At 40.2% G+C, this 16098-nt stretch overlaps 1 protein-coding gene and 1 long non-coding RNA gene across 5 annotated transcripts in view; one reads left to right on the top strand and one right to left on the bottom strand.

The window, feature by feature from the left end:
• JMY (junction mediating and regulatory protein, p53 cofactor) overlaps positions 1–16098 on the bottom strand; it is a 44311-nt gene that overhangs the window by 8025 nt on the left and 20188 nt on the right. For 3 of the 4 annotated variants that reach the window (XR_013843523.1, XM_079995410.1, XM_079995411.1), the window contains exons 5-10: positions 9221–9386; positions 8359–8546; positions 5499–5579; positions 3506–3601; positions 2359–2890; positions 879–1189 (exon numbers count right to left, since the gene is read on the bottom strand). Coding sequence is in view for 3 of the 4 variants with exons in the window: in XM_079995410.1 (XP_079851536.1) it covers positions 882–1189; positions 2359–2890; positions 3506–3601; positions 5499–5579; positions 8359–8546; positions 9221–9386 (1371 nt within the window). In the remaining variant the exon portion in view is untranslated. Of the gene's footprint in view, positions 1–860; positions 1190–2358; positions 2891–3505; positions 3602–5498; positions 5580–8358; positions 8547–9220; positions 9387–16098 lie in introns of all 4 variants that reach the window. The other variant, XM_079995409.1, reaches the window with a different exon arrangement.
• Positions 10288–12854, top strand: LOC307226928. The gene is made up of 3 exons (XR_013843708.1): positions 10288–10352; positions 10488–10601; positions 12533–12854. It is a non-coding gene; the product is annotated as an uncharacterized lncRNA (long non-coding RNA).

Raw genomic sequence — 16098 nt, 5'->3', positions numbered from 1 at the left:
TTAATCCAGTAGGGTCACCTCCGTCAAATTGATAACAACCGTGATGAGACAAATCTTACATTCCACTAATGCAACATATGTTTCCACCTGCAACCCAGAAATCAGATTAAGGTTTTCACACAAATTTTCCCTAAGTCTTAACCCCCCTCCATGATCACAATCTTCCCCACTTTGTTCATGCTTTTGATTCAAACAGTAAGGTTTGCTTGCAAATACTGCCTTTCCACGTTTCCAGCATCCTGAAAACGTATCACCATTTAAGAAAGATGCTATATACGGGGAAAGATCTTGCTTTTCTTAAAAAAAAAAAATGTCTAGAGCTTTTGTTCAAATAAGCACTAGCATCAATATATTCCAAAATTCCATATCATCAAACTGTAATTTAGATGTTTTAGAAGATTTAGGGAGGAATATAGTGTGCATCTCTCTTCTCCGATTAGAACAGTGGAATATAACACCCCCAGCCAGCCAGCTCAACAACCCAAAAAAAATGGGCAACAGATCTCTGAATTAGGAAAACTCCTCTCAAATCAATGACTAGAAAGGAGGCCACGTCATATAACTCTAGGAGTACTAGCTAAGACACACTTTGGTAAAAATGGAAGCAGCAGAGGCATCTGTCAGTCAGAAGTAAGGAAACTATATCCATTCTGACAAAGCAAGTTTCCTTCAGAGAAGTATCTTGTGAGAAGCTCCAACTTTCTTTTCCCATACGCTCCCCCCCGCCGCTTATACAGTGGCTGCAGATCTTAAGCCACACATGCACTTCTCTTGTGTAAACATAGGAGAACTTAGGCACATTCCTAACAAGGATCTTCTATTATAGGTGCTACTACTATTTAAGGAAACCAGATATATACCAAAAGAAGAAACATTACTCCTTAATTTTCCCAGTCTGTGCAAGGCAGGTTCTCCTCTTCATCTTCAGACTCTGGTGATGCTTCCTTAATTCGCCGTAGTGCTTCATGGATGCTGCGTGTCAAAGGGTCATCATCAGGTAGAATTGTGAATGATTCTCTCATAAGGTCCTTTTGCACTTTCTTCAGTTTCACACCTTTTCTTATCTGTGCCAAGATGTTATTGCTGTCGTCTTCATCAGGAAAAGGCGGGAGATTTCTCTGCTCAACTTTCCTCAGGTGGAAGCTACCACGTTTCAAGGAAGCCAACACCTCATCCATTGGGGAACTCACTGCAGAAAATCAGAGTTCAGTAAGCATTGCAACTTTTCATATTTTATGCTATGAAATTTCAACAAGACATTCACAAAAGCCAACAATGTCTGAAATCTCATTTTCCTCTCCTCCTCCTTGCGGCTCCACCTCCACTCCATTGGGTTCCCCAACCCACAAAGCACATTTCCTACATGGAAGGTTAAAAAAAACCCCTGCTATATATTTCTAATGCATTGTTTCTACAATTCTGACAAAAAATTACATTATTTTCAGATCACAATAATCAAGCCCATAAGAAAGAAGATCAAAACAATTGGAGGATTATGTAGTTCAAAAGGTGAAATGAAGCTACTGCATCAAGAGATGAGCCCCCACTGTTGTCTCTGGTTCTCACAAAATGTCCGGTAAGTATCTGGCTCAACTTTCTATGTTAGGATAATGTAGCTGGTATTGAAGGAGGCTGCTATTCCTTAGACAGCCAACCCAATCCCTCTACATACCCAACTGCCCTTGTGTACAGGGGCAACAACCAAACCTGGACACCTCCTGGTCTACCTGACCACACATGCATGTCCACCTAGGGAATGGATTGGACTGTGCCTTTAATTTTTAAGATCCACTGTATCATGTTTATTCATTTAAAAACCACAGATCTGCTAAGATACACCACTTCCTACCGGCAGAGGTGTGGAACCTTGTTCTTAAAAGTTCTTTTTTTAAAAAAAAACTTTTGGTACTAGTACAAAATAAGTACTCTGAGCTGTGAACTAACACCCTGTACTCAAGACATTGAAAATGTCATCATTTATTAATTAAAATATACCAACGCCACCTTTCCCATTGTTCAATGTTGACAAAACAGAAATCAAAATTTGGATAAAAACATCAACAGAGTTATCAAGAGTTTTCATTAATTCCACCAGCTGGAATCCAGAGTTCTACTTCAGGTGTAAAAACTCCCCCCCCCCCCTCAAAGCCACCAACACCCCCTCCCCTGGGAAACATCACAAAATGCTATTAAAAGACACACACACAACCCAGTTTCAAACATGATTTGGGGAGATCATGTTCAAAAATCACAAAGCTATGCTCTCTTGGGGGGTAGAGACCCTTTAATTTTATTACTCAAGGTAAGGAAAACTGCTTTTTCTTTTCCCTGAATCACATTCAAGAGAAATGAAGTTACCTCTTCTCCTCTGCAAGCCTTCCATATCGCCCATTTTCTTTAGTTTCTTCTTGGCACTGACCAACTGGCTGCTATCAAAGAAATGAGCTGATGGTGCTATAGTGGTCAGCAGTGCTGGCTTCTCAATGCTGGGTTGTTTCACAGGGCTACTGCTCTTCTCAGAGCACTGAGTAGACTCTTCCTTGGTGGGCAGAGGTGGTGGCGGTGGCGGTGGGAGAGGAGGAGGCATTGGGGCCTCATTAACTATATTGGGCTGAAGTTCATTACTGAGAAGAGCAGGAGGAGAAGGAATTTGAGAAAATTCAGAGATAACGCCACAGGGAGGTGAAGTATCTTCAAGTGGTCCTAAATTTCTAGACTCCTGGGTTTGTAAAGGTTGTATTCTTTTTTCTTGCCCCACCACATCAGTCTGTGTAGTTACAGGTAGCGACAGACGATGATCAGCACATGAAGTTGAACTGGCTGTACTTTTTCTTCTTGCATGGGCCAGTCGAAGTCTGGTTGATTTGAGTATTACCTGTCCAGGATAGCGCTTAGGAGGGGGGGGGGGAAATGAGTTAAAAATTAGGCGAGCATCAAAAGCATGGTGACTAACAGCACAATTTTAACCCTGTAAACTCAGAATTAAGTCCTACTGAATTCAATGGAACTTACTCCCAGGTGAGTGGGGTTAGGATTGCAGGCCAAGAGACTTATTACTGCTAACCTCAACTGCTCACATATAATTATGATTCAACCCTTTCAAAATTGTCAGGTTAACTTGTAAATTGAGAAACATAAACATGGGAATTAATTAATATGAAGAGAAGTATAGCACAATTTTTCCCTAAGAATAATTCCAATGTTCTTTTCTATTTTCTTGTGGATATGAATATAGTTTAATAATTAAGAAGGCTTGTTTCACACATTATATAGCAATGATTTATGGTTGCCATCACATATACAAACAACACGAAGCCATAGCTAATGCATGCTCTCTGGAACAAGTACTTGTGTCAAAGGCGCTATTATTGGTGGGCAATCTATGTATATGTATATGTATGTGTATGTGTATGTGTATGTGTATGTGTATGTGTATGTGTATGTGTATGTGTATGTGTGTGTAACTTACGAAGCATCAGTAGAATGTCTCCCTTCTTCCATTTACCTGTTTAAATGTTCGAAGTCTGTCCAGTGTTATCTGTCGTTCCTGAGTAACCCATGAGCTTTTTCTTTCTTCTTCAGCTTGCAACTGCTCCCTCTTCTAAGAATGAAAACAAAAAGATGAAAGTCGGGGGTTAGAAACACCAGGCTGGGAGGACGAATTTGGATGGAATAACTTTCACCCACTACTGCTTAGTCCCAGTTAAAGTTAACTTTTTTCTTCCTTTCGTTAGAGGTTTTAAACCAAAACCTCTTCATCCAGGCATCATACACAGCTTGTCTTTGATGAGACAGAAAAATGGGATTGTTAATCTTTGTTTTCATTTTAATCACCAGGAGCTCAATATTAAGTGTAAAAAGAGTTGCTTTTTGCCTTAGTAACCATAAATCTTTGGAACCCCCTGAAGAAACTTCACTACTTCCACACAACACCACTTCTTGTGGACAGCTTTCTCTTTTCTTTTTTTCTTTTCTCTTCTGCCCTCTGCCTCTTCTCACTCCAGTGCAGAAGAGATCTCCACACCAACCACCCATCGAAGTCCAGCTTTGCAAAATAAGGACAGGTACTAAATCTCTCTCCCCTCTCCTGGCAAGTACCTCAGCTGACCATGTTCTTCCCCACCCCCTCCACAGGACTCCAGTTATCTACCTTCTTCCCCTCTCCCTCTTCCCCTCCCCCTCCATCCTTCCATCCCTCCCCTCCCCTTTTTCATGTCCCCAGACATCCTACTGCTTTGTCTTTCTCTCTGTGTCTTTCTTTCTCCTTCTCCCCACCCGCATTTCTGCTTTCTTGAGGTGATCTGCTCTTTGCCAAGCCCTTTTATTCTTCCTCAGTTCTGCTCCTTTACAAAAATGGAACTTATTTCAAACAATGTCCCAATGTCATCCAATTGCTTTCTTCCAATTCTTGCCCTAACCCCTTCCCAAAGCCTTCCAAAAACAATATACCAACCTCCATCTTCTTGACAATTTCCCCATCTCTTCTAAAGCAACTGGCCCTAGGCCCCAGTCTGTATTAATTGATTCCAATCAACCCCTTTTTAATGAACATGCTGATTCCCTTTTACTGTAATAAATTGTTTGAATGATACCCTGTGGTATTCTTTGACTCCATAAACTGCCAGGTATGGGACATGTTCCGGTCTCAATGTCAAAAGATCAGAAATGGCTTGTCAAGGTTGCATGTGAGAACTACAAGCTTACAGGCAAACTGTATACTTCATAACATCTGTCAGTTAGCTTCTAGCTAGCTGTAGGGTTGCAGCCATTTTTATTTTAAAAATGGCAGTAATTATCAAATACAGCATTCATTGCTTTAGAACAAGAGCAGGACCAGACCAGTCATAGATGCAAACTAGGATACCACCAGATACCAAAATTATAGGTGAACGTGCCTCAGCTGCATCATGACTTAGAAAGAGGCATAACCTGCATATTTAGACTCCTTCATGCTTTTAGAAGAAATTGGGATTCTAATCTATGTTAGTGATGCTGCCTAGGAATCTGTAGATAGTAATTAGTGCAGATAAACTAATGTAGAGCATAAGATGACGATGATGAGAAATTATGCTACAAACTGTTATTTTTCTGATGCTGTATTTTAATTGTATCTTATTAGAATGATTTTATATGTGAGCTTCCAGAGTACAATGTTATTGTGCAGCTTTATAAAAAATATAGCAATTTTAAAAAAACAGAATTGTGGTTAGTAACATGAAAAATGAAATCAATAAAATAATATTCTTGTCAGCTCTTGGTCATTTAAGATACAGTTCTTTATCCACTTACCTTGGATGAAGTGTCACTGAATTCAAAGTGACCTACATCTGAGGAGATGTGCATAGGATTGTAGTGTTAATGTCCTATTACTGTCCTATTGTATATTGCTCAGTATACAGTAACATTCAAAAGCAAGGCGGGGGGATTTAAATTTGCTTAAGTTGGGGGGAAACCTTGAGCTGGAGGCTTATTTTAATATTAACCAAGATAAAACTCACAAACTGTGCTGTATGCTGTGACTCTTCTTCACTCTGAAAGTGCTGCAAGAATTTTTCATGATGTTTTGCAATGCATATCTCCTGTCAATACACAAGACACTGTATAAGATATAAATAACAACAACAACTTAACAACAACAACAACAACAACAACTTATTATTTATACCCCACCCATCTGGCTGAGTTTCAACAACAACAACTTATTATTTATACCCCACCCATCTGGCTGAGTTTCCCCAGCCACTCTTGGCAGCTTCCAATCGAGTGTTAAAAACAATACAGCATTAAATATTAAAAACTTCCCTAAACAGGGCTGCCTTCAGATGTCTTTTAAAGATATGATAGCTACGGTACTTATTTCCTTCACATCTGAAGGGAGGGCATTCCGCAGGGCAGGCGCCACTACCGAGAAGGCCCTCTGTCTGGTTCAATTGAAATGATCAACAGTAATCAAGCTAAGAAAGTATAAAATGAGTAGCACAAAATAATTTCAGTCTAACACAGCAACAAATGTGAGGTTTGTTTTAAAAATATGCTTTAAGTATTTTCTGTATGTTTGTTTTTCAAAAACCCAGAAAAGCAGTCACTGGTAAGGTGTAGATGGACACAAAAGTCAACATCTAGACTAAATGAAAGCCACTGTCAGGATAGGAAAGGAACTAGATATGCTTCGTAAAGGATTTTGTAAATGGAATACATAATAACAATTAATCATGCCCTGGAAAAGAGTGTGAAACCTTATCCAAGTTTATGCATTTCAGTGAGTTTGTTGCAAAGGAGATTTCAACACAGCAAAGTCACAACTAGGAGCAAATGGGCAATTGTGTGGCTTTGGAAACTTGTGCAGTTTTCTGTATCTTTTTGTAAAGTGGGTCTGTGTTTGTGGAATCTGTAGCCCCAGCTTGACAGCCTTAAAGGTATCAGTGAGTTTATAGAAACAATCCAGTGTGTGTGTATGTGCCTGTTTGCTTAATAGTTTAAGAAGTTTGCAACATCCATTATTGTAAATTCAAAGACAAATACAGCATTTATTTCAGAACACATATATCCACTGGCTGCTGTGCTGATTTAGTTTACTACAGGAAAACCTCAATCAGTACTAAAATATTCTGCCAAACAGTGTGTACAATTTCAGCATTTATTTCCTATTACCAATTTATTTCAAAACTGGCTTTCCTAACACCAACAGTTGCTTGATACAATAAACCAAGACTACCAGTGCTTAGCCAGCAGGTGGTAGCACCGGGATAATAGGAAACTGTTTCCACAGTGATCCCATATCAACCTGCTATCAAGACATTGTCAGGAAGGTAACATTACGTATAAGTAGTTGTTATAAAGGTACTATGAAAAGAATTACATTATCCAAATAAATACACAAATACACACACACACACACACACACACACACACACAATCTCTAACCATAGCAAAACAGACACCACCTATGAAGGAATTTCTAGTCGCCACACTATGAACATGAACCTGAGATCTCTGCATGTAGGAACAGGATACATGCCCACTGTGTATAGTAACACCAAATCACCACTTTGATGGTGCACCCCCTAAAAAAAAAGCTGAACAAAATATCCCTCCTCTCTCCACAGCACACAGCTTACAGAGGAAAGTGGGTGAAAAATTAAAAAGGCAATCCATGTGTGAAAATCTAGAATTTACTCCCTTAACTTTAAAATCTAATGATTAGTTTCTTTGGAAGAAAAGGCTGTTAAATTATGTCCATGACTTTGCTTACAGCTGATCAAAATGGCAATATATTAGCTAAAACTCATAGTCAATTCAGGGAACAATAATATCGCTTCTATAATGCAGCTTACGGCAAGAAAGCAAGTACTTACAACTAGCATTATTTTGTGTACATCTCAACGTATTTTAAAATAAAACATTTATTTTAAACTGCAGGCAATGGCCACTCTAGAGATGCTGTAGGAAATGGTTTTACCATGGTAAGGGCTTTCCCCACTCCCACCCACAGCCCCACAATTTCAGCCCTAATGTTTGAAAGTAGCATGTTGTGAATCAATGCGCTTCCCAGTAACACAACACTTTGCTGTAAGTAAAAAGAAATAGGTTCCTCCACATTAGGGACAAGGAGTTCAGCCTAGTTTGTTCTTGATACTCTATGCTAACTTTATACATGCAACAAAGCAAAGGAAAACACCAAAATATGTAACACACACATCACCAGTAGGCTGAAGTGACAAGACTCTTCCCTTTGTGCAACGTACTTTTCATTATTACCAAAACAAAACAAAAATTACTGTCATTACAGTGCTGGGGTGAGCTAAGAGGTTTAAACGTCCCTGACAAGAATGCAGGGACACGGGTGGTGCTGTGATCTAAACCACTGAGCTTCTTGGATTTGCTGATTAGAAGGTTGGCTGTTCGAATCCATTTGATGGTGGTGAGCTCCCACTGCCCTGTCTCCAAGCTTCTGCCAACCTAGCAGTTCGACAGCACACCATTGCAAGCAGATAAATAGGTACAGCTGTAGTGGGAAGGCAAACAACGTTTCTGTGCACTCTGGCATCCATCATGGTGTTCAGTTGCTGGCCAAATGACCCAGAAAGCTGTCTGTGAACAAACGCCGGCTCCCTCGGCCTGAATGGAGATGAGCGCCACACCCCATAGTTGCCTTTGACTGGACTTAACCATCCAGGGGTCCTTTACCTATTACCTTTTTACCTGCATTAACCCTCTACCTCACCCCATATGAACTCATCAACTAAGAAGAAAGTGCACACGACCAATGGTCTGATCTGATATAAGGCAGCCTCCTATGTTCCTGTGCCAAACAGGCAAGGAACTCTTTGCTGAGTAGTGAATGAATTAGTGTTTTACCTTTTTATTTCTGAGGTAGGCTTTCTTGGCTGAAATACGCCCACGCCTTGCTTCTAGCTGGCGGACTTTCTGTTGCAATTTCTGTAGCTCTTCTCTTTGCAAGTGTATAGATGCTGCCATATCTTCTTTTTCGAGCATAGCTTCCATACTTTCATAGGTATCATAATACACTACTTCATCTCTTTTCTCTGTTAGAAAATACTAACAATTTTAATAATTTTAAACATGCACACACACAAACTACACAATGCAATAGAATCTAGATCAACCTTCAGTTGTGATAAACATAATTATGTAGAAATAAGTTGTTTAATGATATTGGAATGGGTCACAGAGCCAGAAGGGCTTGAGGGTTATAGTCACACACCAACACTGATCTAATACCACACAAAATCACAACTATAGTGTGACCAGAGCAGGAAACAGGAGCAACTAATGGAGATTGAATTACAGGTGACTGGAACCAAGGCTACAGGGGTATTTTCTCCCAAACAGATATAAGGATTGTGGTGCTCAAACAGACTCCAAGTGTGGCAAACTCCACTCAACACAGAAGTTACATCTCTCATCACCCTCAATATTAAATTCAATTTATCCAGCATTTTGACTCTAGCTGGGACAATCTTTGATACCTCAGAAGGAGAAAGAAATCAAAAGCCAAACAGTTAAGGCCACAGTTCTGTGCACACTTACCTGGAAGTGAGCCCTACTGAATACAGTTAGATTCACTTCTGAGTAAATATGCATAAGAACTGGAGTGGGAAATTTGCAGCCACAGGATAATCTCAATAACCAACTTGTACTACAGCTGCCTATGGCATATTGTTATAAATAATATACATGTAAAACGAATGTATGTCACCTGAAATAAGTCTTTTGATGCTTTCAAGTTGTGCTGTCAGCAGCAGTTCTTCACACTTCAAAATTTCAAACTGTACTTCATACAACTGAAGTTGCAGGTCATAATAATCAGATTCAAGTTGATCCAAATGGGCTATGGCTTCTGTGCCACCTTGTAAACTCTGCATCTGAACAGGAAGTATATAATAGTTACAACAAGATGACCTATTAAATCTTAACTCTGTCACAAAACGTTTACAAAGCCTCCTATCAAGAAGTATTGTGAAGTTATTGAGCTTTATGTGTAGGGAGGTTATTGATTTGTTGTTTTTATTTTAATTACGTCTTTGTGGTTTTATAATTTGATTTTATTCTGTGAACCGCCCTGTGACCTCTGGTTATAGGGCGGAATATAAATTCAAATCAATTCATCAATAAAATAAAACAAAACTATTTAAAGGCATTTTAAATGAAAAAGTATACTAATGCTACATAAACCTTAGCTTCATATGTATCATCTAACTCTCCCCACTTTATTCAAAGGGACTTATATCTCCAATATGAGGATAATAATATTGACCTATATTGCAAGCCTTTTGGAATGACCGAAATGTACATAATCACACTGAACCCTTGGTGTGAGCTGTAAAAATGCTAAGTGTAACTATTGTTTTATAAAACTAAAGACAGCCACACATAAATTAATTTTCACACCGAAAAGCTTATTGGAATAAAACAAGGGCTGAAGAAAAACAGGACACTTTTTCTCTTCTGCCCCATGAAATACACCCTCACTTTTGGCAATTTTTCAGACTGCAGAAATGGGAACAACAGTATTTGTATAGAGGGAAGTCTCCCTGGCACACATTCAGGTGCCCCGATGCACATGATGTTCCCTTGGCACTTGAATTTCAGGCAGCAATGACATCACAGAACGGGCTCTTCACAGCCCCCAAAGGCTGCTGCTCTGGTACCAATTATGGCAAAAAGAAAATCTCCCAAGTAAACCAGTGACACTGCCACATAATTATTTTCATTTCCCCTTGCTAATATTGTTGCACAACCAAACCTGACTAGAGCAAACAAGGAAGCTATGTTTTTAAAGAAGAAGAAGAGGAGGAGGAGCCAAACCTGCTGTGAAGCTCTCTGAAAAGGTAAGCTTTGGAGAAATCTATTGAAGAATTTTTTGGGTTACCAAAAAAAGCCCTATTTTTTACAGTAAGTGGGAAATGTTTGCCTGTGAACATGCAGTTTAGCCCTTAATGCAATGTCCTAATATTCTATTCTAGGTACCTATGCTGTTTTACACATTTAGAGAACTACAAAGACTACTTGATGATTTGGCGTTTCTAGCTGTCATCACAAAGACAAGGCCTGGCAGCTGAATTGCAAAACAGGATCTGGTATGCCTCCAAGAAAACTCTTCACTGTTCCTTTCACACTATAACTACCCATATTCTCATGTATTTATATACAAGTGCTTAAAGGAAGAAACTAACTGTGTTCATGGGTTTTTAAAAAATAGTTTAAATGTATTTGGTATCAAGTAAAATAGAAACTCAGTCTTGTTTTCTTTCCTTGCATCAAAAGTCTTCATCCGCATTGTCAAATTAGGACCCAAAATCCATCAGGGACTGCTAAATAATGCAATCAAGGGACAAAAAAATCCCTAATTATGTTATTAACAACTTTTATGAGTGATAGAACTACAACAATAGTCAACGTTATTTCAGTATGCCATTTTCAAAGAAGGGACCCAAATTTTAAGCACAAATAGTTAAAGCAGAATTATCTAGCAAAAGAAAAGCACACTGGAAAACATTTTTAAAAAATGACAGCATATAGGACACTATGGCAAGATTGCAAAGTGTAACACAGAGAAGGAAGAGATGTCAGAGAAGCATCAGTTCCCTCTATAGGGCATGACACAAACCAGAGGTTTAAGAACCAGAGAAAATATCCAGGACCAGAAATAAAGAGGCAAGTAAAGGCTGCCAACAGAGGCAGATCCAAGGTGGGCCTGGAGTCTTCCCAAAGTTATTTTAGAAGCAGCATTCATAGCAAATATCCAATGATCCATTCTCTGGATAATGTCTAGGAGTTCTCCAGTGCCACCATGGGACGTGTCAAAGCTCAGCCCTTGAGGATGGGAAACACTTATCTACCCATGAAAACCAGGAAGCAGGAATAACCTTTTAAAGTACCTTTCCCCCAAACATTGCCTCAGCTAAACCATTGTCAGTTTTATGCTTGGTAAAAGTGGTTGGAGTAGCCCATATAGACCTTGCACATTTCCAATGAAGAGGCATTATCTGAACAGGCAGCAGAGGTAGCTGCAGCCCTAGTAAAAAGAGCAGTAACATTAAGGGGTGAAGGGAGATACTAAGCCTCATATGCTGTAGTGATTCAGGCACTGAACCACCTAGATTCTAGACCATGTAGAGAAGGACATCTTTTTACCCAAAGATATGGAATGAAAGATGAACAGAAAGTCAGATTACTGAATTAGCTAAGTTATTTAGAGATATATTGTGAGAGCCCTTCAAACATCTGGTTAATGCCCTGGCCACTCTAATGAGAGAGTTTAGGCAAAGGGAAGAGAGCAATTTTTCCTGCAAACAGTGAAATGAGGAGTTCACTTTAGGCAGGAAGGGAGGCTCAGTTGGCGAAAATACTGAATCCAAATGAAAAATGCAAAAACAAAACAAAACATCCTACCCACCCAAAACTATTGGACAGGACCTCAAAAAATCCTCCTGTTTGTTCTGAGTTCCCATAATGTGCTCAGTCTTGTGGAACAGGAGCTTGGACTCCCTGTGGAGGCCTAGTTCATTCTCCCCTACACCTTCCTCAGTTGATCTGATGTATTGTCCATAGGCTAACATGGAGTGAAGGCAAAAGAGGCTGCCAAATGACTGGAGGGGAAACTAGATGGTCTTTTCCAGAGCCCCTAGGGGTAATATTGAATCTAAAACAATCAGGGCAGCCAGTGGATGTGACAAGAGTGGAACTTGGCCCACAGCACAACTTTGATGCTGGAAATCAGGAGACCAAGCACATTTTGTTGGCTAGACTGTCACAATTGAAATGCATCTTGTATCTTTAAACATTGTATTAGTCAGTTGGCAACCGCAGTAAGCAGAAGCACTAGAGCCCAACTTGTGTATTTGGCAACCTTGTAAGTACATGTTTGTTAGATAAATTTATGTTCAAGCATTACTTATAATGCTTTTAAGAACATGCATCTTATCTCTTTATTCTATTACATTGTTTTGAAAGTTAAAGTTGCATTTTCAACCCAGTTGGACTGAAAATTTGTTTGTGAACTTTGCAGAACAGAATGTAACAACTTTGATAAGAAATAATACAAGCCTTAGTGACTTCATGGAAACCAGGAGTTACATATGTGTTTTTATGAGAATGATTTCCCTTAAAGAGGGCTAAGACGCAAAGAAACAGATGTAGCCTAGCAGATGAGCGAGCTGGCAATGTGGACTTTGCTATAAACAAATGGAAGATGTTCCTATGCAAGCGAAGAGAACAATATTTAAACAATTCAAACCTGGATCTTGGCAAAGAAGAATGATGTTTTCACAAGCCAATTGAAATTATAGATTCTATGGGAAAGAACTTTTGTATGCCACAACACATAATAATAATAATAATAATAATAATAATAATAATAATAAATAATAATAATAATAATAATAATAATAATAATAATAATAATAATAATTATTATTATTATTATTATTATTATTATTATTATTATTTATTTGTACCCCGCCCATCTGGCTGGGTTTCCCCAGCCACTCTGGGTGGCTTCCAACAAGGATGAAAAATACACTAAAATGTCACATATTAAAAACTTCCCTGAACAGGGCTGCCTTCAGATGTCTTCTGAATGTCAGGTAGTTGTTTATTGCTTTGACATCTGATGGGAGGGCATTCCACAGGGTGGGCGCCACTACCGAGAAGGCCCTCTGCCTGGTTCCCTGTAACTTGACTTCTCGCAGTGAGGGAACCGCCAGAAGGCCCTCGGAGCTGGACCTCAGTGTCCGGGCAGAACGATGGGGGAGGAGACGCTCCTTCAGGTATACTGGACCGAGGCCATTTAGGGCTTTAAAGGTCAGCACCAACACTTTGAATTGTGCTCGGAAACGTACTGGGAGCCAATGTAGGTCTTTCAAGACCGGTGTTATATGGTCTCGGCGGCCGCTCCCAGTCACCAGTCTAGCTGCCGCATTCTGGATTAGTTGTAGTTTCCGGGTCACCTTCAAAGGTAGCCCCACGTAGAGCGCATTGCAGTAGTCCAAGCGGGAGATAACCAGAGCATGTACCACTCTGGCGAGACAGTCTGCAGGCAGATAGGGTCTTAGCCTACGTACCAGATGGAGCTGGTAAACAGCTGCCCTGGATACAGATTTGACCTGTGCCTCCATGGACAGCTGTGAGTCCAAAATGACTCCCAGGCTGCGCACCTGGTCCTTCAGGGGCACAGTTACCCCATTCAGGACCAGGGAATCCTCCACACCTGCCCGCCTCCTGTCCCCCAAAAACAGTACTTCTGTCTTGTCAGGATTCAACCTCAATCTGTTAGCCGCCATCCATCCTCCAACCGCTTCCAGACACTCACACAGAACCTTCACCGCCTTCACTGGTTCTGATTTAAAAGAGAGGTAGAGCTGGGTATCATCTGCATACTGATGAACACCCAGCCCAAACCTCCTGATGATCTCTCCCAGTGGCTGCATGCTATGGCCACATGGCTAATGCAATAAAATCGAATATACCTTTTCTTCCAGAGTCAATCTTCACAAGGGAGAGAACACCTCACTGGGTAAGTATTTTTAAATAATAAAGCTTTGGGCCTTCATTTTTGGTCTGGTTGTTTGTCCTTGTATTCCCTTGCAAAGGAAGACCACAGGGTGCTATCTTTGCATTCCCTGTGCAAAGAAATATCCTGAGCTATCTGTTTTTCAGGCCTGATCACTTTGACACACACACATAGCAATGCTGTTGCTCGAGGTTTACTATCCAATTCCATCCCCAAACTGTGTTGTAACAAGTTCCTCCCTCGCTTGAAGCAACAAAGGGGACCTGACCAGCAGGTTGTATAGATAGGAATAAATGTGAATACCTTGCAGACTTGATGCAACACCTTTACCATCATTATCTTTGTGAAGACTCTGGGCAGTGAAGCAACATTGAAGGGTTGGGCTTTGAATTGAAAGTCCCTAGAATTTATTTTCAGCAAATACTATTACACAATAAGGATGGGTGTATGTTAAAGAATCCCCCTCTCCCAGAAGGCAGATGTTAAAACTTTGCAAAGTAGCATAAGCATGTCTCCTGCTGTGTAAGAGCTAAAGGCCAGGCACTCTTTAAGGATCCACAGTACAGTCTAATTTGATAAAAGTCTCTTTGCAGTTAAGTGGGTATAGGATGGCAGCCTAGGCTTTGGTTTAGGTTTGGCACTGCGGGGCAGGAACAGGGTTCTTGTACCTTTGGCAGCTGTATGGTGGGCATAAATTCAATAGGTTAAGCATTTTCTAGGATAGAAATACAGTTAGGGGCAAAGCTTCACCATGACAGCACTCTTTCTTAATTTTCTGTTACAGCATGCCCCCTGCCCCATGACAACCTTGTTGTGTTATACCACTCCCCCGGGCAACAATTTTGTGACTGATGCCCCCAGCACTCTCTTAAAATTCAAAATGTACCCACCGGTCCAAAAAAGAACTGGTGACAACCCCGATCAAAGTCCTTCCTGGACAGTAAGCCATAGCCAAGAGGCACGGGAAAATGGAAACTGTTGACATTTGGGTTACCACCTTTCTTTTACAATGTGGTTTAACTACTTGTTTAGACAGGTGGGAAAGACCATCCTTAATCTGCAGAAAAAGTGTGTGCTGCCCATGGTGGCTTAACAATCCAGCCTCCTGAGAGGGTGAAAATGAAAGGCAAATAAATCTGTCCTTCGCCTTAGGAAGGAAGGACAGCCTAATGCAGAAGTGCTAACTTGGCCCCGTGACCATAGGTGCAACAAAATTTGTGGGTGCCTGGTCCCTTCATGGGGAATTTTGTGGGTGCCCGGGCACCCAGGGAGTTGGCACCCATGGTCTAATGAATCATCCTTGATCCAGAAAGGGGTATTTTTGCAAATTCTATGGCAATAATCATGGACAGGAAGATTAGGTTTCTGCTACCTGAAGAGCGCTGCCTCTTTGGTAATTAACGGAGGGTACCACAATCAAATCCTGAAGCTAAGGTGGTGTTTGTTGACTTTGCTGATCAAACAAGACAGCAAGAAAATCTTCTCTTTTCCCCACTTAGATTTGCTGCCTCATCAATCTGTCCTCAGTTAAAACCATTGGTGGAAAGGCAACAAGGATTGGAAAAGTAAAAAGGAAAGCAGAGGCAGGGAAAAGAACTGGGAATAGAGCTGAAACAGCAGTTTTTACTTTTCTATCATCTGACTTGTTTTATTAACAGCAGCCTTAATCCATGGTTATACTGAAGGCCTCTAGCTTGTCACCCATAGAATCTATGCATATAATAGCATGCACATTTATTTAAAATAACTAATGCACTAATTCACGACAAGCATGTTGAAACAACTTGTGTGCTTCAAACTTCCAATGAATTACTGAAGTAGTATTTACTCGCAGGGCTAGTTTTTGCAGTAATGCATGTCTGGTAATAAATTTCAACATGAATAAGCACTTTCTTTGATAAATGCCCCTCAAAATGTTCAAGAGAATCAGAACCAATTAAGTGAGAGAGACATAAGTCCGATTTTGCAGTGAGTCAGTTGTACAAATCAGTTCATGTTATTCCTTTTAAAATGGAGCTCTGGGGAAAAACAGAAAATGCTCAATATTTTTCTATACTGGCTGC

The sequence above is a fragment of the Podarcis cretensis genome, assembly GCF_951804945.1.
Source record: "Podarcis cretensis genome assembly, chromosome: 11".
NCBI lineage: Eukaryota > Metazoa > Chordata > Lepidosauria > Squamata > Lacertidae > Podarcis > Podarcis cretensis.
This window is presented reverse-complemented; position numbering and strand designations above follow the sequence as displayed.